Source organism: Populus nigra, chromosome 1, assembly GCF_951802175.1.
Source record: "Populus nigra chromosome 1, ddPopNigr1.1, whole genome shotgun sequence".
In the NCBI taxonomy this organism is placed as follows: Eukaryota; Viridiplantae; Streptophyta; class Magnoliopsida; order Malpighiales; family Salicaceae; genus Populus; species Populus nigra.
Window position 1 is genome coordinate 35,185,710 of NC_084852.1, and position 22,261 is coordinate 35,207,970.

At 32.3% G+C, this 22,261-nt stretch overlaps 2 protein-coding genes across 5 annotated transcripts; one reads left to right on the forward strand and one right to left on the reverse strand.

The window, feature by feature from the left end:
* Positions 1–5,075: 5,075 nt before the first annotated feature.
* On the forward strand, positions 5,076–6,978 carry LOC133692568 (vacuolar protein sorting-associated protein 2 homolog 1-like). The gene is made up of 5 exons (XM_062113620.1): positions 5,076–5,236; positions 5,341–5,471; positions 5,580–5,684; positions 6,187–6,447; positions 6,605–6,978. Exons 1-5 carry the CDS (start codon positions 5,200–5,202, stop codon positions 6,749–6,751), a joined length of 681 nt encoding a protein of 226 aa, XP_061969604.1. The 5' UTR covers positions 5,076–5,199; the 3' UTR covers positions 6,752–6,978.
* Positions 6,979–17,082: 10,104 nt separating this feature from the next.
* LOC133690146 (developmentally-regulated G-protein 2-like) lies at positions 17,083–21,941 on the reverse strand. 4 transcript variants are annotated; one of them, XM_062110377.1, is made up of 12 exons: positions 21,804–21,941; positions 21,503–21,608; positions 21,355–21,422; positions 20,999–21,075; positions 20,567–20,747; positions 20,272–20,328; positions 20,108–20,149; positions 19,607–19,726; positions 18,453–18,623; positions 17,958–18,071; positions 17,674–17,844; positions 17,083–17,368 (listed from the first exon to the last, which is right to left on the reverse strand). In XM_062110377.1, the coding sequence occupies exons 2-12, from the start codon at positions 21,570–21,572 to the stop codon at positions 17,273–17,275; spliced, it is 1,167 nt and encodes a 388-aa protein (XP_061966361.1). In that variant the 5' UTR covers positions 21,573–21,608; positions 21,804–21,941; the 3' UTR covers positions 17,083–17,272. The 4 variants fall into 4 exon arrangements, with proteins under 4 accessions (XP_061966361.1, XP_061966346.1, XP_061966354.1 ...); XM_062110362.1 differs by having other exon boundaries at positions 20,075–20,149; XM_062110370.1 differs by having other exon boundaries at positions 20,075–20,149; positions 21,503–21,637.
* Positions 21,942–22,261: the final 320 nt, after the last annotated feature.

Genomic DNA, 22,261 nt, shown 5'->3' on the forward strand with positions numbered 1-22,261 from the left:
GCCTTACGATTAGGTTCGTTAATCAATTCCAAACTCACTTGAGATATGCATCCCATCGGCCTATTTCTCTGGCTAGCGATCGTTTCCACTTGCGCTTTATCTTTTCTGTTAAGAACAAGATAAAATAAAAGGTGAGAGACCATGCCATGCTTTGGAGAGTGCAAAAGGGTTCATTTTTAGAGGTAAATTAATTATAGGTGAGGGTTTCACATGGATATCCAGACAAGAAAACTCCTCATCACCACTGTTTTGTTCAAAATATCTGTAGCACAACAATGTTGAATGAGGGAGTTTTCATGGGATGTTAAATCATGACCTATATTATTAAGAGTGGCAAAACTGTTTTACCTCCTGCTACAACCATAATGGAGAAAAGGACGTATCGCAGAATTTGACAATATGTCCCTTAGTTTTCAGTGAAAACCATCAGACGTCGTCTTATGGGCTGGCTAGTAATGATAGTGACTGAACTAGTTGTTGAACGCTCCAAGAAAATGCAACAACGGCATCTATGGATCCTCTCTCTCGCCCACCATATATATTGCATCAATCTCCTCCGGCCCTTTCAGTCTCTCTTCTTTATTCTTTCTTTTTTATTGGGTCATAAAGTTACATTAATGTTGATGTGAGAAACTGTAGCCGGAGGTCATGAAAGGCAGATTTTTCTTATGAAAGGAAACGTGTTCGGTGGCCGAAGAAGTTGCTAGGTAATGACCTACAGAGATCAATCTTAACAAATGCATCTTATAGCTGTACTATTGGCGTTATGATCTTAAGCGGAGCACCGATCTCTTGTCGTCATCGATAACTCGCAAAAACACCATCACTAACTGTCCGTGCTTTATTCACATGAACCTGAAAGAATGATAGCCACACTAAGTCATAATCGTTTCTGATTATTTTGGAATTACCCATGAAAATATCTGTGGGAGTGATATTTATTACTTTGCAGTGTATCAATAGGGTGGTGATACTGCTTCACGTACGTAGTATTCGTTATTTAATTGAATTTATTTAGGGTAATACGAAAAGGTTTGTAAGTGGCAAAAAACTGTTGCCAACAAAATCACATTGCGCGCATGGGGCTCAATATTGGCATAATTTACCAACTTATTTGCTGCTTAATTAGGGCATATATATGGTAAAAAACTAAAACTTACATTGAAAATTCGGCATGGGAATTTGTCGGCAAGAATTTTGACATTTATGGAGGAAAAAAAATAAATGGAAACGAACATGCTTGAAACTCTTTTACAAAATGAATATATATATATATATATATATATATATAAAAGCAAGAATGAGATTATTGGTTGAGCGTGGACGACAAGCACCTAAAAAATTTGTAGGTGAAATGTTCTTTGTACTGATGCAAGAAAAAGCAAAAGAGATTAATTTGTTGTCGAAATTATTTACGACACTACCTCCACCTCCACCTCCCCTCCCCCGACGAGGTCTTGATGGGGATAGACTAGAACTAGCTAGCATTGATTGAACGCCTGTGTACGTGACTTGTATTTTTGACAAATTCTGAAAAGGACAAAATAAATTTTATGCAAAAAAGTGCTTCCAATAGTAACGGCGACGTTTAGTATATCAATGTCATTATCTTGGAGGGAATTAAATTAGGTACGAGTCCTTATCGCATGGAGTGCTTGATATATATATATGTAATCAAATTTGGTTTCTTGCTTACTCATGGTCGGTGATTGCTTAAACTACATGCAGTTAATAAATTAATACTGTAGTTTATAAAAAGAAAATGCTATCATGAGATTAAACTAAATCCCTAAAACTGAAATGGAGCCAATGAGATGTTTCTTATTACTTTATCCAAAATAAATACCACTTGAAATATAATAAATAACTAAACTGATCAGATTTTAAATTTACTCTTTTATAATCACGAGTTTGGATCTCCTCGAAACTAATAGAGGTTTATATGAATGTTAATTTTAGGACCAATAAGATTAATAAAATTAAACGCAAACTGGTTTGGATACCTACATTAAAAAAAAAAAAAAAGTAATTTATGCTACGCATATTCACGTGAGCATAAATAATTTTTCAAATCGTTCTATCTATCAACGATTATTTGTTACTAAAGGTTAACACAGGGCACCTTATTAATATAATTTACCCTAATTTAGTTATTAGTCCTTGAAATTTTAATCTCATGTAATTAGTCAGTGAAGATGAAAAGTGGGAACATTAATTAGCCATTGAATATGTAGACTCAGGTAATCTTTAGATCCTTTTCAACTGAGATATGAAGTGATTGAGACCACCGGAACTGGTGTTGATTGGACACCGTTCAACGTCTACAGGACTTGTATTTTTGGACCAAGTCCGAATATGACAAAAAAAAAAGTGCTTGAAATATGAATATTGCGGCAGCTAAATTAAATAAACTATAAAGATTCCAATTTTCATATCAAAAGTTGATGGCATTAAATGAAATAAAATTAATATGGACGAAATTAGGTGACAAATGAATGGGAACACAATCTTAATTGTTGCAGACTTTGCTGCTTTGATCAACGTTGAAATTTAACATTACAATTAACAAAATGTATTTGTAGTTGTAAAATTATTGTAGCTGCTGATCTAACAGTGTAATAGTATTTTTATCTCTTCATTCAACAAACTTTGAACTGTTTTATTAAAATATATTGAAGTCTTTTTATATTTTTTTTGTTCATTTTTAGATTGATCAGAAATAAATAAATATTATTTTAAATTAATTACATAGTAAAATAATCAGAATTCTCTTTGAAATAAAAAGATTTAAACTTGACATCAAGAAGTATTTTTATATTTTCATAATGATTTTTTTATTGTTACAATTTAAGCCAAGTGGCAATTTGGTATTAATTTGTCCAAATATAAAAAATTATAAACAATTAAAATACAGTAAAATGATAAAAACACCCTTAAAATAAAAAAAATTAAGCCTAAGGTCAAGGGATGTCTTTGGTTTTTCACAATAAATTTTTTGCAATTAGAAAGTCAGCTCAGTGGTGCTTTCATATTTAACTAAATATTAAAAAAATAGATGTACACGTGTGGAACACCCCGAGCACGTGCATCACCTCCCGATATTCAAAAATACCCTTTTATAGTGTCATTAAAAGAACCTCCATGTGCTATTCCTGTTTGTGCTATGCGCAGCTCTGATAGTGGTGATAATGGTCTCTTTTGTTGTCAATTAACTTTTTTTTTTGTTCCTTTCTCTCTTTTCCCTTAAAAATTACAACTAATGGTTGCTATTTCAAATTCAGTCTTTATTTTTTTTATTTCACTTTTTTAGTCTTAGCCTTTTTATAGAATTTTTATTTATTTTCAATTTCACCATTGAATCTTAATTTTTCAAATATTATATTTTTCAATTTGATTCTTATTTATTGGATTTTTATTTTTTTGCTTTTTGTCTTTTATTAAAAGTTTTATTAGTTTTCAATTTAATCATGTAATTCAAATTGGTTGTATTTATATTTGGTCCTTATTTTTTTATTTCTATTTTTTTCTTAACTCTTTTGTAAAAGTTATTATTCTTTTTAATTTTACCATTTAATTACAATATTATTTTTATTTTTTATATCAATTTTTATCCTTGTTTTGTTTTTCTTTTACTAAATTGATTTTTTTTTAATTCCACCCTCCAATTAAATATAAAATTTATTTTGTATTTTAATTTTGTTCTTCATTCTTTAATTTTTATTTATTAAAATTCTTTTATATAATTGAATTTTGTATTTCAATTTCATTCTTTAATATAAGATTGATTAAAAATTAAAATTCATAATTTTTTCAGATTTGATATTTTGAGTCTAATGACTTGAGTCAAGAGTTTAAAAAGTTAACATGAATTATTATTTTTTTATAGAAAAAAAAGTTTTATAATTTTTTTTATTAGGGTATACCAATAATATTATCTGAGCTATGAGTTTGACAATATATTTCAAGTTAATTTAGATCTAATTAGCGTGATTATAAATTTATTATTACCCTTTTTTATGTTAATCTTTTACTTTATCTCAGAATATAAATATTATTTGACCTTTCACTGCTGCTGCCGCTTTTGCAAGATGAAGAGAAGACCAAAATGTACATTGAGCCTCAAAATTACTGTAATGTTGATTGTTATACAACTGGCAAATCCGAGCAAGAGGTTCAGGATCTAAGAAATTTAGCCTCTGTTTATTTTTATTTTTATTTTTATTTATTTATATACTTCAATTACAAATTTAAAATATTTAATTAACATGGATCTCAATGAAAATTATTTCTTGAAATCTTAATTAAAAAAAATTATAATTTATAGTTTTTTTAAACTACAATTGCAAAATTTATTTGTGTTCGAAAGTATTTTTACAAAAATTTAATTTTTTTTTTATATTATTATTATTATTATTATTATTATTATTATTATATTGTTTTGATATGCTAATATGAAAAATTAAATTAAAAAAATAAAAAAATATATGATTTTAATACATTTCTAATTAAAAATAATTTTTTAAAAAAAAACTTAACAAACTAACTCGTCTATCGAAATCTGTCTGTGTTTGCCAAGTCAGTCTAAGCTATAACTTGGTTCGTCCCTTGTTGGGCTGTTAAATACCAACTTCCCAGGCTTTGTGATTGGGCTAGATGTAGGGCCTGTTGGAGGCCTATTTCAGGTTTTGAGATGTCTCCACTTATAGCGTGTTTGGCAGTGTAGTTGCGGGTGCTTTTCAAATAACTTTTCGTGCCAAAATATATGTCAACGATGTTTTTTTATTTTTTAAAAATTATTTTTGATATCAGCATATCAAAACGATCCAAAATATACAAATCATATTAAATTTTAATAAAATAAAAAGTTTTTAAATTTTTTGGGAACGCAGCCGCAGCCGCGTTCCCAAACGATGCCTTAATCCATTAACGACAAAACATGATGGTCTTTTTGCTTTGTAGTAGGCTTTAACCAGTGCTTGGACTGCTCGGCCCAGACCAAATGAACGGAGTGGATGATATAGGCTATGATGGCCCAGGAATATAGGGGCCCTGATCAGTTGACTTTTCCTTTCACCAATACATACAACTGGACAGACAACTGAACAATATCAATCTTCAATCCTAAGCAAAAGCTGAAGGAAGCAGAGAAAGAGAGCATCCGATATTTGCGCATTAGAACGAAACAGACAGAGAGACACCATGAGTTTTCTTTTCGGAAAAAGAAAAACCCCATCTGGTAAGTACCTCTTCTTTCTTTACTCCCAATTTTCCCCTCAAGTAGTATTTACTTTGTTGAAATTCATGATCAGTTGATTGATTAATTAATCATGAATTGTGAAGAACTGTTGAGGGAAAACAAGAGGATGATGGATAAATCAATAAGAGAAATAGAGAGGGAAAGACAAGGACTGCAAACTCAAGAGAAGAAGCTCATTGTCGAGATCAAGAAAAATGCTAAACAAGGTCAAATGGTATTGTTCTTTTACTTGAGATATTGTGGGTTTGTCGGCAGAGAAAAAGATTTTCCTTTTCTTTTATTCCATCTATTAATTGGGTTTTGTGGTCTACTTATTTGAAAGGGGGCTGTGAGAGTAATGGCAAAAGATCTGATTCGAACGCGGCATCAGATTGAAAAATTCTATAAGCTTAAATCGCAACTCCAGGGTGTAGCCTTGAGAATTCAGGTAATGTTTTTCTCTATTATCTATCCATGTTGCTCATCATTGCAGATCCCAACTTGTGAACATCATACTATTTAGGTATAGGATCATGTTTTACAATTCAAGTTGGGGCATTTCTAGTCTATGTTTGATGCTGTTTTTGTCGGTATTACTTCTTTCAAATTATACTGATATTTCGGTGATAACTCATAAGATACCAATAAAAGCGTGTTCTTTCGTGCTTCGTTAGTGAATTCGGGTTCATGGCTTGCGGTTTTGGAGGATACTGGAAATTTAAGATTTCTCTTTACTTGCAAAAAAGAATGAATGTGTTACGTGTTTTAAATTCCCAAGTTATGCTCTATCTGCTGTTTGGTATGCTCACTCGATTCCTTGAGGTATAATTTTTGCCAATGTACAAGATTGGTCTATATACAACCGATAAACAGAAGCATGCGCATACTTTTGTTAATTAATATCACTTTAGGAACCGTTTGACATTCAAAAGTGAATGTGTTTTTATCAGACATTGAAATCAACTCAAGCAATGGGGGAAGCCATGAAAGGTGTCACGAAGGCCATGGGTCAAATGAATAGGCAAATGAACTTGCCGTCATTGCAGAAGATAATGCAAGAGTTTGAGAGACAGAATGAGAAGATGGAAATGACATCTGAGGTGATGGGAGATGCTATTGACGATGCTTTGGAAGGGGATGAAGAAGAGGAAGAAACAGAAGAGCTTGTGAATCAAGTGCTTGATGAAATTGGAATTGGCATCAATAATGAGGTATATCCATTTCATCGATGCTCTTTTTTATGTCCTTGTAATCGATGGAATTTGGCTATTAGAGGAAAAAGATTATCTTATGGTGCAATAATGCTGTGCCATCCATGGAGCAAAGTTGATGGCAAAAAGTAACAATTTTAATATTCTTGATATGCAGCTTGTGAATGCACCGTCAGCTGCTGTCTCTGTGCCAGCTGCGAAGAACAAGGTTGCCCAAGCCGAATCCACTGGGAATCATGAAGATGGTGGGGGTGGGATAGACGATGATTTACAAGCACGATTAGATAATTTAAGAAAGATGTGATGTTGGAGAGGAAGAGCAAGAGAATGTTGGGATATATGAATGACGTGTTGGTCAATTGCATTATAGAGAACTGATATGAGTGTTTTTTTTTTTTAACTATCATGTCTTATGCTTATATATATGTATATATTTGCATTTTGTGGTTTGTCCCTTAAAATGTGCTTAACTTTCATGTCTACCAACAAGCATTCAAGTATTGATTAGTTAATGATAATTTTGATGGAAAACCGTGGAAGAAATCTTAAATGTAGAAGAGCTAATGATTTTGTGGTGTCGTGGCACCTTTTGTAACCATGGAAGAACTAAGAACTCCCTTTTATCATTCATGAGGTAGGAAACATTGACAATTACATGCTATTTCTTATGATTCACAAAGGAAACTAGGCGGAGGGGAAAGCTGGAGATGAGATGTGTATATCTAGCAAGCCACACCTAGAGTTTTCGTCCTCTGTTGTCAATGAATCAGTGGGACTGGAGAATCCAGCCGCTGTACTGGTGTGCGACAGAGCGGACAATCAGAATGGGAGTAGAGCCGCATGTCTATACTAGAAGCGTGAAAGGAGAGCCTACACACTGAGCACGTCTATACATGGCGGACAATCAGATTATGGACAGTTCTTATTTTCTGACGCTGAATTTGCTCTTATTGGTCCTCTACTAAGCCGAAAAGCATTTCTAAGCCATACAGCAAACAATTTTAAACAGTATAATCGGCACGACGGTTTCGCTTACGAGAGATTACAAAATCGATCCATAGGCGGTTCCTATATTGTTAGCACCCAGTCATTTACTTCATGATCATTACTTTAAAAACAATGACTTATTTGTACGATCAAGTGGAGGTTTTTTTCAATTACTTAACTTTTTTTCTAATTTAATTATTTTATATTGATTTTATTTGATATTTGACTTGATGGTTTATTTTGGTTGCCTTATATATAAGGTTCTTGCAATATCAAGGAACAATTTCAATGCTTGGTTGATGCTTGATTTGGTAAAATAAAAAAATCATGTTGATGTAAAACAATTAAGTGTTGAGTAACCAAAATCAAAACTGAAACAACTATGGTGGGCTAGAATAAACAGACAGGGAAACTTGAGTGGCATGTGTGGAGGATGGTTTCTACGCTTTTGCGGTGCGTGTGATTGCCTTCGATGGCGTAACATCACCATTCGAAGTTGCGCTAGATACATCGCAATAAACTTTTCACAATGATGTGGAACGTGTTACTGTTAGAAACGTATGGCGACCCCTTTTTCTTTTCCTTCTCTCTCTTTTTTCCCTTCTCTTCTTGGAACTCACACTTATCTTCCCAAAAAATGGTTCCTTCCATTTTGTTTCAAATTTGATCATCATTCTTTCTATTGTTATTTTTTTTCTTTAGATCATTTTTTAGAATTGATATTTTTTCAATTTCATCATTCGATATTGAGTTAGTTAGGAATAGGACTTCATAATGTTTTTTGATATGGTGCATTTGGTCTCATAATCCGAATCACATGTTTGAAATGTTAGCCCAGATTGACAACAATATTTTTTAGATCTTTTTATGACACTAATTTTCTTTTTCAATTTTATCTTTCAACATTGTGTTTATTGTAAATTGAGCTTCATGATTTTTTTTCATTTTCTTTTCCAGGGGATCATCATAGTCTCATGATCCAGGTTGCAAGTTTAGTGGGTAAGCTCAGCCAACTTGAGTCTTTTTCGAGTTATTATTTTAGATTGTATAGTTTTTTTGTTATGTCCTTCAACAATGGATTGGTTTAAGAATTCAGCTTCACATGATCCGGCTCACAAGATTTGGCGATTTCTTGTTTTTTTTCTTTTTGTAATTATTTTTTCAATTTCATCCTTCTATTTTTGAATTGTTAGGAATTAGACGTCATAATATTTTTTTTTAGTTGCTTTCTATGGGGTTATCTTTACATAACAATCTAGGTCGCAGGTTTGACATGCTAACTTGGATTGCATATTTTTTATTGTTTTCCATTTGTTTTTAACTTTATCGTTTCTCGCTCAGCCTTCTATCACCTAGCAGCTAACATCTATAATTAAAAAGATTATGAAAAGTCATACAACAAAATACCAAATATGAACATAAAGTATAAAAAGGTAAATAGAAACCATCACATGATTTAACACCAATAATACTTATATGGAAAGACATCTTTGATAACCCTCAAATGATCAAAAAGGTTATTTATGCGTCCTAGCTACTTTAAGTCTTCTGGAACTGTGACAACCACGCAAATATGTCCATAATATTTGGGTTACTTACTCCAATCACACAATGGTTATCTTTAAGCAAGACCTTAATGGTATCTCTCTCTTCTCCCATACATGAGAGGTCGGTAGGAATCACGTACCTGAATTGTAAACCCCTGCATAAATATAGGACCAAATGTAGTATGGTCTCGAGGAGTAATGGAGAGGATGACCTCCATAAATAAATATTAAAGGCATTATTGAAGTTGAAATGGGGATTTTAAATTTTAATTTAAAATTTGTAAGGTAGGTGGAACCGAAAAGGTTGTCAATTCTGTTTTGGTTGGCATTTTATTTTTTCAATTAGAACGACATGTTTCAATATGTATGTATGTTTGTGTGTGTGTGTGTGTAATTCAAAATATTAATTTAACAAACATAATTTCAATTCAAATTCAAAGATAAACAACTTGAAATTATGCAATTCAAATTTCAAACACAACTAAAAAAGTGGGAGTTAAATCGATGTGACCAGATTGACTTGATGAGTCCAAAAACAACCTAAATGACTGTAAAAATATTGTTTGACTAAAAAAACATTTAAAACAACATCTTTTTTTTAAAAAAAATATTAAGATGACAAGATATTAGATTGACCCAGGTTAATCCGGGTTAACCTTCCAAATCCGTGACCCATTTCATGAGACCATGATAACCCCAAATAATGCAAATCAAAATAAATATGAAGCTTAATTACCAATAAATTCATTGTTGAATGATAAAATTAGAAAAAATTCAATCTAAAAGGACACAATAAAATGTTCTGAACGAAATTACAAAAATTTCAACGTCAGTCTTGTTAGCCTTTTCTAAACTCTGATTGCCCTAAAATTCTAACTTATGATAATAATCGGATTGAGAGATATAATTGATATCGTAAAACCAGATAATATATTTTTTGAAAAAAACTATTTGGCTAGAACGAAACAACCGAAATTTTCCTGCTGAAATTTAGGTAGAATTTCTGGAATGGTCTGAAATTTTGAGCGAGATGAAATCTGTTCCAAGTTGTTCTAGTTTTTTTTTATCTGAAACGAGATATACCATCCATTCTAGATGAAATGGAATAGAATTAATAACCTTGAAACCAGTAATGGATTTTGATGAATAGAATAACTAGGAAAACTTAAAATAAATGTGTTTATAGAAAAAGAAAATAATTTAGAGAAATGATAAGGAAAATGAGGAATAAAAGTTAAGAAGAGAAGTACATGAAAAAGTGTTGGTGCAAACATCGATTAAAAATCGGTGATGTTATTGTGAAATGATAATAAGTTCATAGAGGAAATAAATGATGAAAAATAAAAATAAAAATAAAATGATCCCGTTTTTGCCAAAAATTAGACTTATTATAAGGTCAAAAATTGAAGAGGATCAAACAAGAAGTTAATGGGATAAGTTTAGAGGTTCGGGTTAAAAGTGGCCAAATCTGTCATATAGGATCTTTGGCTACTATTCAACCGATATCTTGAGCTTCAAAGTGAGTTTTATTTCGATTCTAGATGGGTTGGTAAGTAGACATCTTTACCTTTGTAATAATATATAGCAAGCTCGCTAATTCAACCAAATAAGAGAGAATGACATGTTGGAAGTTGGGCCTGAAATCATATTCGAGCTGTAATTCCATTATTGTCTAGTTTTATAATATTAAGAATAATTCTTAATCCAACCATTGGATCTTACTGAAATTTTACATGGAGCCACTTGACATATTGGCATACCTCAGGTTAAAATTTCAAGGCAAATAGAGTTTCGAAAAGCCTTTCATAAATGTTAAAAGTTGGATTGAAATAAAGGAAAATAAAAGATGGGCAAAGTAAAGGGGTAAAATAGAATTAACTAAAAAATCCAACCCATCTTCCTCTTTATCTTATGGCATAAGCTACAGTGGTTAAATCCACGGTCATTCTATTTTCTAACAAGTTACTGTTATAACATGATCTAACACAAAATCTAAAGAGAAAGAAACTCTAAGCCAAAGTGGAAGGAAAGAGAAGGGTGGAAATTTTTTAACTTGTTATGATTCGAAGCTCATTTTATCACCAAGTAAGGAGTTCTAGACTTGATTATACAAGTTTAAGTGGATACAAATGGAATTGATGTTTAATTTCATGAATCTGAGTTAGGGTTTTCGAATGAAAATTAGGGGAAATGTGAAATTGTGTTATATTATGGTAATTGGGATGAAATAAGATGATAATAGCTTGGATTAATGAACAATTGAAGAAGAAAATTGGGTGTTCTTCCATGGGTTAGACTTGACCATTAAAAGGAAACTTAAGGAGGTTTGGAAAGTAATTTTCTTGAGTTATTAAATGTAGTATTGATGACATGAATACTTGAGAATTGTTTATATTGTGCTTGAGTTATGATTTGATGTTGGGAAGGTTTAGGTATAATTAAAATTTATATGAAAGGGTAATTGTTTTTCAGTACCTTTAGGTATTTGATGAAATGAATGTAAGTGATTGAAGATGAAGATGTGTATATGTGTTGTTGTATCTAAGATGTTGGCGAAATTGAGGATCAAGGAGTCATGAGTTTGGAGTAGACTTTTATGAGCATGTTGTGAAAATTTAGTAACAAGGGGGAAAAGATGTTATGACAGCCCTATATGAATGAAAAATGGCTATTACAGTAGCCTTATATGTGAAAAACTAAAGGCTAAGATGACAGCCTAAGATGTGAGAAAACAAGGGTTGTTTAGGCAGCCTATAAATATAGAAATTAGAACTTGAAAAAAAATAAAATTTAAAGTAAGATTCTTCATAAAAGTTATAGGTATAAATGTTAGCTTTCAAATGAAACTAGTATTAATCAATTCGAAACTATACAACTCCATATATAAGCTAAAAACAAAGTAAGGATCTAAACTGACATAAATCTAGACAAATTTAGGATGCTACTGTAATTGTTGGTTTTGCACTTTAATACGATGGAATTTTAAGTAAGTTACTCTATAAAAGTTGTATGAATGGATGTTAGCTTTCAAATGAAACTGGTCTTACTCAATTCGGAGCTATACGACCCCTAAAATGAGCTAAAGACAGAGGAAAGGTCTAAAGCGACATGATGTTGGATAAATTTCCTTATGTTATGGTAATGGGTGATTTTGGGCTTGTAAATAGCCAAACTGGTTGTTTTATTCATGAAAATTATAACTATATGTCTTATCTTTTCAAAAAGACAATCCATTTCTAAAACCAAGTTGTACAACTCTAGTTGTACCAAACAATGTTCTAGGTTGGTTAGACTAAATCAACTAAGATTTATAAATTTCTAATACTTGCTTGGAAGTGTTGTTAATTGAGGATCTTAATAATTGAAACTATTAAAATAAGTATGAACACGAAAAAATAATGTGTACATGTGTATTGAATTTTAGGAGTATAAGGGGGGAAATAAAAATATAGTGACGCGATTTATGGATTAATTGACATCCATGTGGGATGACCAAATTGTTGGCAATCGTAAGGGTTCGTCAGGTTAATTGGCATCCTTTTGGAGTGGCTGAATTGTTGGAAATTGTAAGGGTTCGCCAGATTAATTGGCATTCATGTGAGATGATTGGATTATTGGCAACCATAAGAATTAGTTGTTAAAGTTATTGGTAACTGTTTAGCCAAGGTAATTGGTTTCTATAATGGATGATTGGGGAAATATTTGACTTTCATGAATAAATGGTTAGGAATGCATAGATATTGTTGTTAATATTCATAATTGATTTAGTTATTCAACCTTAAGTAAAAGGTTAAATCTCTTTAGAAATATAATTAAGAAAGATATAAAGCAAGCATTGTTAAGGGCATGGGTTATTTAGGATGCTTGTATATGGACTAATGTTCACTTTATTAAAGTCTACTACAAGTGTGAGGAATGCCATCAAGAAAAGATTGAAATGATAGTTGCATGGTTAAGAATTTGATTTGGGGATTATGGTTGTACAAAATGGTATAAGAGTGAGTTAGATCTATGAATTCATAAAGTATAATGCTGGAGTATAAGATGTAGAAAAAATAGTAATATTTGTATATTACATGCATGATGTGAATGATAACGATTTAGTAGATTAAGAAATGAATGAGTTTGACACATTAATGCATAATTTATACAAGATGTTCTAATGGTCAATCATATTATGTTTGATAGATGGTTGGAAGAATCAGATTGGAGCATAATAGAGGTTATCCTGAATAGCCTAAAGGTAGTTATTACAATAGTCACATGTAAAATAAAGATGTTAGAGCATGAAGATAGTGCATGTCTAAACTATTCCACATAGGGAATGTAGACATAATTAAAGGTTATTAAGATAATTTGAATATAGCGAGATAAAGATATATAAAATAACTTAAAAGTGAAAATTAATGGATTGTTAAAATGATCATAAATGGTGATAAATAAGGGTTTAGGATGACAACCTAATTCAAACAGAAAATAGGATTCAAGATAGAAAAAAAAGAATAAAAATAATGATTAAAGGTGGAGAAAGAGTGTTTAATGTATGATTAATTGCATGAATTGTTATTAAAAAAGGAATGACTAATATAATTTTAGTATGGATCAAAATAGCATAGGAAACAAACCACCTGGTTAATGAGTATGGTCAGATAACTAGAGAATTGGCTAAAGTCGTATAGAAACGAGGAGAATAGGGATTTCTAAAAAAGGACTTGACTTTATCTTCGTATGTTATGAATAAAGAATAATGATATAGAATAGGACAATACAAGTAAGAAACTTTCTAGTAAGGTTTGAGGAATTACACTTCTATTGTGACTTTTTTATAAGGTACGTTTTGGAGTATGGATATCCATGAACGATGGTTAAAAATGAAAATGAATTCAACCTCAAAAATGATGATCTTGTAGATTACTTATTATATTAAAGTATTTTATGGACTGATTTATAAAAAAAGATTAAGAAATTCTATTGGTAGTATGCTATATGTCCTTGATGTTGTATTAATATTTGAAAGCATTGTGATGTTAATTGTTTATCTCAGGTACATCTCAGACATGCCAGAAGTAGTAACTTGTTATTATGACTCCTTCAATATTAAATAGTGATTATGAATACTATGATATCTTAGGTCTTTTAGATTGTAAATAATAGAATTTATATTTTTATGAAATGTAATCTAAATGTTTCTTTTACTACATATGTAAAAGTTAACTTAAGTTTTATTAATTGTTGAAGCTTATAATTCTAAGGTTAAGAAGTCATTTTTCTTATTTCACTTGCAAATATCTTTAGTTCTAAAAGAATATTTATGCTTGAAAGATGATGAAAATTATTGTTAAGATGAAGTTTTGTTAATGAGATATAATTTAGGATAGTTGAATCAAGAATTGATTATTATTGTGTGTATATGATTGTAGATATCAACATTTGAGAATGTTTTATTTTAAGAGAGACTATTAAAATGTTGATACATATTTAAATAATTTTAATGGAGTATAACCATATTATTATAGATTATAAAATTTGAATCAAACTAGAAAAAAATTATCCAAATTTTTACATACTTGATTATTAGAAATAAGGATAAAGCTTATAAAAATCCAGGTCATTACACTAATAGTTATAGTTAAGCACTTAAGCTTAAGGCTAAGAACCGGAACTAACTGCAAATCGTGAGGGGTGAGATTCCTATATTGATAGAGAGGTTACACTATTATGCCTCTAAAAAGTGTCGATTATAATGGTCTCATTTAAAAATAAGGCTATCATGAGATAATGTTGGACTCTAGACCTACATCTCTTCTTATGAGCAACTAACCTAGCATTATCAAACTCATATATGTCTCCATTTTTTTAGAAGACTCATCATCTTTCTAAATCTCCTTCTTTTATCTTTTATTTAGCCCTTTTTATGTTAGTGTTTCTGGAGAATTTTCCTTGTTTGTCTTATAGAACCAATACTACTTGTAATTTGCAAATCATAAAGTATCAAACATAGGTGCAACAATGAAAAGCAAAGATTAAAAAAAGAAAGTAAAATTACATGTATGCCATATTTACTATCTTTCAATAAATATCCCTCAACCAGAAATATGATATTATACTAATTAAGGCTCCAACATAGCTAATTATATAATAGCTTTTTAGCACTAGCAAAGCATGGTACAACATTGTACTACCCTTAGGTGACTCTGAAAGATGTAGGACTTCCCCATGCCTCTCGTGGGATAGAAAGGAAAATGGTTCATGTGTATTTATCAACAACTCATTCCCCCTTCAATTCTTAATAGAATCTCGTTTTCCCTTAAAAAAATCTCTTTAAAGGATTGTCAATAGCTTATAGAAAATATAAATCAATATCATCCCTCGAGATCCGTCAGCACACCTCGTCAACTTATAGAAATTTGCAAATGCGTTAAAAGGATGGATCCTCTCTAAATTGTTTCATGGATTTCTCATACATGAAACCATTTAGATGTAATTGGCTCAAACATAAACCATAAGTGAAAATACATCATGATTAAAATCATTAAGGGATATTCCATATCCATGTTTGAATAGAAAAAGGGAAATATGTACCTCTAACTCCCCATTAATGGCATCCTAATTTTACATCCTCTCAGGAGGGAAAGGAAGTTTTGCCGAGTACCCTGCCATTAACTTACTATTTACATCAACAATATCAAACTTAGTTAAAATACTCATGTGCAAGCTGTTTAATTGGTTCAAGGACTGTTGTCTAAAATGACTATTTTCTTCGACGACCCCTTCTCCTAATATGAGAAGCACTAATTCTATCCTATTGGGCATCTCCGACATCATCTAGGCAGAAGCGTTGACCACAAGATGGGGAACCACTCTTATCAAAAGTTTTTTTAAAACCACCTAGATGTTACAAAATAAAATAGCACAATTATAAGTAAAAGTGGAAGATTTCTAACATAGAAACATCAATCTTGTAGTAATCCCTCATCGTCCAACCTGTACGAGTCATTTAATCTCCCTCTCCACGCTATTGAAGTATAAGACACAAGTAATATTAGATGATGATGTATAGTGAGGAATGAAGGCAAGGAAGACAGGTTTTTACAGTGGTGAATTGAACTCCTCTGAATGTTCAAGTATCGAGACACTTGTCAAATGCATGTTGTTGTTGCCATGGAAACTCAAGTCTTCCATGCATGCTGCAATGATAACTGAAGTCTTTATATGCACACAACCATAAAAATCCAATCACGAGAACTATTTCACTATTTCACCATAATAATTGTGCAATGGTTCATGATAAAGATGTTCACCATTACTACCCCTATGAGTAGGTTTGCAACCATACTTTCCACGACAGCATGACGAGTTTAAGATAAAACAACAATGACAAGTATAAATATCAAAGATCAGCAGGTATGAGTTACAATAGAATCATATGCAAAAAAAAAAAATACATGATTATCCTTTCTCATGCATTCATTCACATACGTCAAGTTATTACCTAGACTTGTTTTACAAAAACAACATACATCACAGCCTAAGCCCAGAAGCACACCAAAACAGCCTGTGAAAAGGGTCTGATTCATTTGAAGTTTTGATCTACGACTGCCAGATAAATTATTACAACAGCCACGATACTTGCCCCACTCTTATTATGGATTTTGTAGATGTCCCAAATTTTGCCCAACGAACTTGTCTAATTCAATCATCTCTAAGAATGCCGATGCACTTTTTTGAAATCTTTGCCACATGTTTCATCTTCGCCACAGTTGGCATTATTTGAAACTCCATGGTCACTCGCATCCCTGCATTTTTTTTACGACCGTCTATTGAAGAGTTGATGAGTTGGTAGTAGTCCAAACTCCAAACATACTCCCATCTACATACTTGTTCCTAACTTAGCTTACAAGAATCATGATATCAACGTCAGCCTCCATTGATCAATAGAAATACAAGCCTAGGCTAAATTAAGCTTAAAGTTGGAACAATGATAGAACTCAAATTGAAAAGAATGAAGAAGAAAAAAATTAGACATGCAGTTACAAGGAAAAAAAAAGAGGAAGAATATGACCGAAGAGAAAGGACAAGTACTAAATTTACAAACTTAATAGGGGTAGCCGAAGAACATCCAAGATTTTTTATTTAAGGAGCGAGGAAAGACAAAACTCAAGCCATGGGAGCAAGGGAATGCTCCTACCTAGGAGGAGAGGAAGTTAAAAATGCATTATACAAGTTAGGGTACACAATTAAAAATATCCTGTATATTTTAATACCGTACTCCAGTTACACCTCTGATGTTCTTATGTCTTCAATGGAGCTTTCTTCTCTCTGTCAGATATGCGAGCAGGATCTGTAGAATGTGATTTGAACCGACCCCTTCCTCCCTCTTCCTTTTCCTGGATAACAAAATACACAACTTTCAATTCTCTAAACATACAACTTTTGGTCATAAGACAAGAAAAGAGAAAATCCTGATGAAAAAAGCATTAAGCAGATATCTTAAAGTCCTGATAAAAAAAAAGCTATGAATTCAATGTATAAAAATGGAATCGTGCAGCAGGGGCATTAGATTTAAGGTGAATTCTTGGAGCGTGAAAGTTCCTGATCATAAAGGTTATTGACAGAGTAGTATCCGACAGGCATATAAAATCATGCAGTGAATATTTTTATGACCAAGATACCAATTAGAGGTTTGCCTCACCTTTCTCTTAACAATCTGGACCATATCCTCGTCATGGAGAGAATGACCAAGGCCACAGTGCTGTGGGTGGTGCCTTGCACTTGTACCCCACACTAGCACGTACTCCACATCCTTGATTAAATTTCTGTGTATGTGATTGCAGAAGTCTTCAACCATGCACCCGCCTCTATCCTGTCATTCACAATGAGAACTAAATTAAGCAACATGAAGTTAGTGACTACAAATATAAAGCATAGATTACACGTGAGATGAATAGAAAAAAAAATGATCAATTTGTCACATACAGTTGAAAGAACTACAGGATCAGTAAAATCAGGTTGCTGGCCTTGTGGTTTTGTGTAGACTCTCACGAGCCCCATTTCTTCCCACATTTTTGCAAGTAGTCTGTCAAAGTTGAGCTGTTCAGGAAACAAGAAATAAAGCATATGATGCTTATCAAGCCACTCACAGATTGGAAACTAGCACATGATATTTTATTCATATCACCTTAGCCTTGGAATTGTTTTTGGAAGCGCATAGATGCCATGATAATGTGCTTTTGCAAAATGGTTGCAAGAAAAACATGCATCATATGCATGAAGTAAGATGCATTAGACAACAAAACTCATGACATTCAGCATCTTGTAGCAAAAAAGTGGAATTACGATGAGTTGGGTTACTTTCTGCTGTTTGCCACAAGTTGTTTACAAAAAACAAGACCTTTATCCTCCCTCACACCCCCAAAGAAGAGAGAAAGGGAGAACCATATTTCTTTGGAGATCAAAAAATAGAGAACCTGCCTTTAAATTGCAGCTAATGACCACAGAGTTTGGCTGGCGAGCTAACTTGTCCACATCATCAATACCTATAACATCTATCTTGTTATAGACATATATGCACTTCATGTATTTACGATTACCCTCGATCACATCTATAAGATCATCCACTGTTGCATCCTCACGAAATAGGACCTACAAACAAATTCATCAGTAATAAGTGTCCTGGTTTTGGGGGGCTAGTGAAAGATAGAGCAGATATACTGTGATTGCCATATTAAAAAAGAGAGCAGATATACTGTGATTGCCATATTAAAAAAGAGAGCAGATATACTGTGATTGCCATATTAAAAATTGCACAAGTGCAAACCATGCTGAGAAGGAAAGTCATCACAACATGGTTCTTCCCCATCAGTAATCGAATTCCAGCCACCTAAATATACAACATTGGTATTTTTTAAAAAAAAAAAGCTTCTTTAATGTTATTTTTGTCTTTTAAATAAAATAAACGACCTTCTATCTCAAAAAGCATCACTTCACATATCTTTTGAAGTAAAAACTAACATACTTTTAAACCTGTTTTAATAAAAATCACCTTCCACCCTCAAAAGTTAAACAACTGAATTTTAAAATCCTTACCAAACATTTTGTTTTTTGGTACTTTTAATTGCTTCATATTAAAATAAAGCAATAAAAGCTAGAAAAGTAGAAGGCCAAACAGGCTCTAAAGCATACCACCAGAAAACACCAAAGTCAAAGATTAAACATAAACAGGCAGCAAAGAAAAACATTCAGCTCAAGAGGAAATCATTTTTTAAGTTTTCATTATCATTTATAGCGTTAAAGAAACAATCATTCTGTATTGTAGGCAACTGAAGTCATTAATTCCTTTATTATCAAAAGTGGTTAACACGAGTGTTCGTCACATATAAGGAAAGCAATAATTTGTGGTTAACACACGCAGAAAAAAGTAAAGGAATGGGCAATTGAGCAAAATAGCAACTCCCAGTCGCCCATTTAAGTCTCTTTACTTCCACTATTCTTATCAGTAAACGCTGTTCTGTACCAAACAATTGATTAGTCTAATCAACTATCAAACCAAAAACATGTATCCTATAACTTTGTTAACTGTTGGGAGAGAAAAACTATAAATGTCATATGCAAAATGTAGAAAGTACCTCTGCATTGTGAATTTTGTATTCGTGTAGAATCTGATAACAAAGCTTCTCGTCTACATGTGTTAGAGGCAAAGTGCTGTTGAAAGAGATGCCCCCTGTTTTTTTCTTCTTGAAATAAATCTGGCAGAGAAAAAGAAATGCAAAGCCAAAATTAAACAAATCAAGATCCATAAATCCTAAGAGCTACTGAAAGAAAATAAGCACCTGTTTGACCTCTGCCACACAAAATCATACCTAACTCGAAATATAGTTTGACATCATGCAAAGTTTGACCTAGAGGAGGTTTCCTAATTATGCCAAAACATGGACAAGTAAAAAACACTAGTGGAGGCACCAATGCCACTTAAGAGAAAAGGTGTATACATCATTTTCACTATGACTTTCAAGTTGCTTCATAAATTAACAAGCCAAGGTAACCATTTAGGTAGTTATAGATAATTTAAATTAAAACTAAACATGTAAACTCACTCGAGGTGGTTTCTTGTTTAAGCGCAAACCCACCGATTCTAGTTCCTTTGTTAATATCTGTCGATGACCCTCACTCTGCACCATTAGCAAACAGATTAAATACTCAAAAAGTGTTTTTCCAGTTAAAAGAAGTGAACAATATATATCCACTCATCAGTGGGATCAGCAGCCAAAACACTGAAAAGGCAGACACTTACTTTTGAGGCATCAAGAACCATCAACACTATGTCTGAAGACTTGGAAACAGCAATAACCTGAGAAGAAGAAAAACACAATCTCATCAAAGTTTTCTTATTTCAATGTACCCAAACAAGAAAAGATATAAGAGTTAAATTCAAACAAATGATCACCAAAGCACTCTATGAAGACAATCTATTAATTATTATTATTTTCTTTTTTGAACTTACATGGCATCTCACCCTCATCAACAGTCACATAGACATATGTTTGCAACCTATGAAAGGAGAAAAAATAAGCAGGTCCTTCTTTTACCTGTCTCCCACGTCCCTTGCCTTCAGAAGCACCTTCAATAATCCCAGGAAGGTCAAGCAGCTGAATTTTGGTATCATTATAATGTATAATCCCAGGAATACAGGTAAGTGTTGTGAACTCATATGATGCAGCTTCTGAATGTGTGCCTGTCAACATTGTTAAAAGTGTCGACTTCCCCACACTGCAACCACAATAGGACAACTTCACTTTCTGGCATTGTCATATGTAACATGTAAACATGTCTAGGTTATACTTAAGTGCAAATGTGCAAACCTACATACATACATTGCACACATAGCAGTTTTGAGTTTGCTTACAAGCATGCATATGGAAATGAGAGTAGGCAGCAGATTAAAGGATACAACAGAACAGTTTTCTCTTTAATTCTTTCGACATGTGCACATGTTTGAAAATAATAAAAAGGCAGCAGACCTTGGAAATCCAATAAGTGCAACACGTCCATGGCCAAATTTTGTAACTTCAAAACCATCTCCAGCTCCACTAGAACCCTGATTCAGAAACCATTAGAACGAAGCCCTGGACAGATGTAAAACAGTGGTCAACAAAGATGAAAAAGGACAGTGAAAATACAAACCAAATATCAATTCAAAGTCTAGTAACAGCAAGAGAACAATAAGTTGAAAACAATTTGCTCACATTTTCACCTTTTTGGCCCAAACAATACCATACAAGTTTCAAGAAAATTCAATCCATCAAAATAGCAAGCAATTCGGTACGAAGACATCCAGGATTTATCAATCCCGATATTAAAAAAAAAGTTGAATTACTTTAGGAGGCTCCAATAATTGTGTCCTTAGCTTTGCTATCTTTGCCTTGAGCTGACCAAGATGATACTCTGTAATATTTATTACTCAAATCAAATACCAATAAGAGCCCCATGAGATTTTTTTAGAATGAAATAAATATAAACAAAACCTGTGGCTTTATTTTTCTGGGTACGAGCCATCTCTGCTTCGATTTCTTTAATCCTCTCTATGATCCCCATTTTTGCTTAGTTGCCACCCACTTTATAGATTGAGAACTACCACAAAAGTTTCAAGCTTTTTTCAGCTTTCACAAACTCCCAGTTAATCAATAATAATAATAATCAATGCAAAAAAAGAAACCAATTAGTACAGAAAGAATAGAATAAAAGGAGAAGATCTTTTATTTGCAAATATAACTGCGTGAGCTACAGAGAGAGTGAGAGGTATGACTCCGTCGATGGGTGACTCACCGGAACAGGTTGGAGGAGAAGATACGAGTGGCTAGATGGAAGTGGTGGAGGTATTTGGAGAAGGTCGCCAAGCGAAGAAGAAGAAACAAATAGGGCTTTATAGGATGACAAAGAGAGAGCTTTCCAGTCTTTGATGACTGTTTGTGAGCATGCCATTGTTTTTTAAAATAATTTATATTTAAAAATTTTATTAAAATAATATTTTTTTTATTTTTTAAAATTTATATTTCATATTATAATATTAAAATAATCTAATAATACATAAAAAATAATAATTTAAAACTAAAAAAAATCAAGCAATTTTAAAACATCTTAATTCAAAACCCACACAAATTCACCATTTCTTTTTTTATTCTTTTACTTGTCTATAAATCAAATTTTTTAAACTCGGTTTGGTGATTAATCTAGTTCAAGACTTGGGTTTTGAGTTTTGACCGGATCGTTTGAATTAATTCTAA

What these genes read in the sequence shown, in the direction of transcription:
- LOC133692568 (XM_062113620.1), top strand. Translation starts at nt 5,200, where the DNA reads ATGAGTTTTCTTTTCGGAAAAAGAAAAACCCCATCTG. An exon ending in ATGCTAAACAAGGTCAAATG is followed by an intron (nt 5,472 to 5,579) that starts GTATTGTTCTTT and finishes CTTATTTGAAAG; the next exon opens with GGGGCTGTGAGAGTAATGGC. An exon ending in GTGTAGCCTTGAGAATTCAG is followed by an intron (nt 5,685 to 6,186) that starts GTAATGTTTTTC and finishes TGTTTTTATCAG; the next exon opens with ACATTGAAATCAACTCAAGC.
- LOC133690146 (XM_062110362.1), bottom strand. Translation starts at nt 21,572, where the DNA reads ATGGGGATCATAGAGAGGATTAAAGAAATCGAAGCAGAGATGGCTCGT. An exon ending in AATTATTGGAGCCTCCTAAA is followed by an intron (nt 21,076 to 21,354) that starts GTAATTCAACTT and finishes TTTCTGAATCAG; the next exon opens with GGTTCTAGTGGAGCTGGAGA. An exon ending in TAAACAAGAAACCACCTCGA is followed by an intron (nt 19,727 to 20,074) that starts GTGAGTTTACAT and finishes TTTCTCTGCCAG; the next exon opens with ATTTATTTCAAGAAGAAAAA.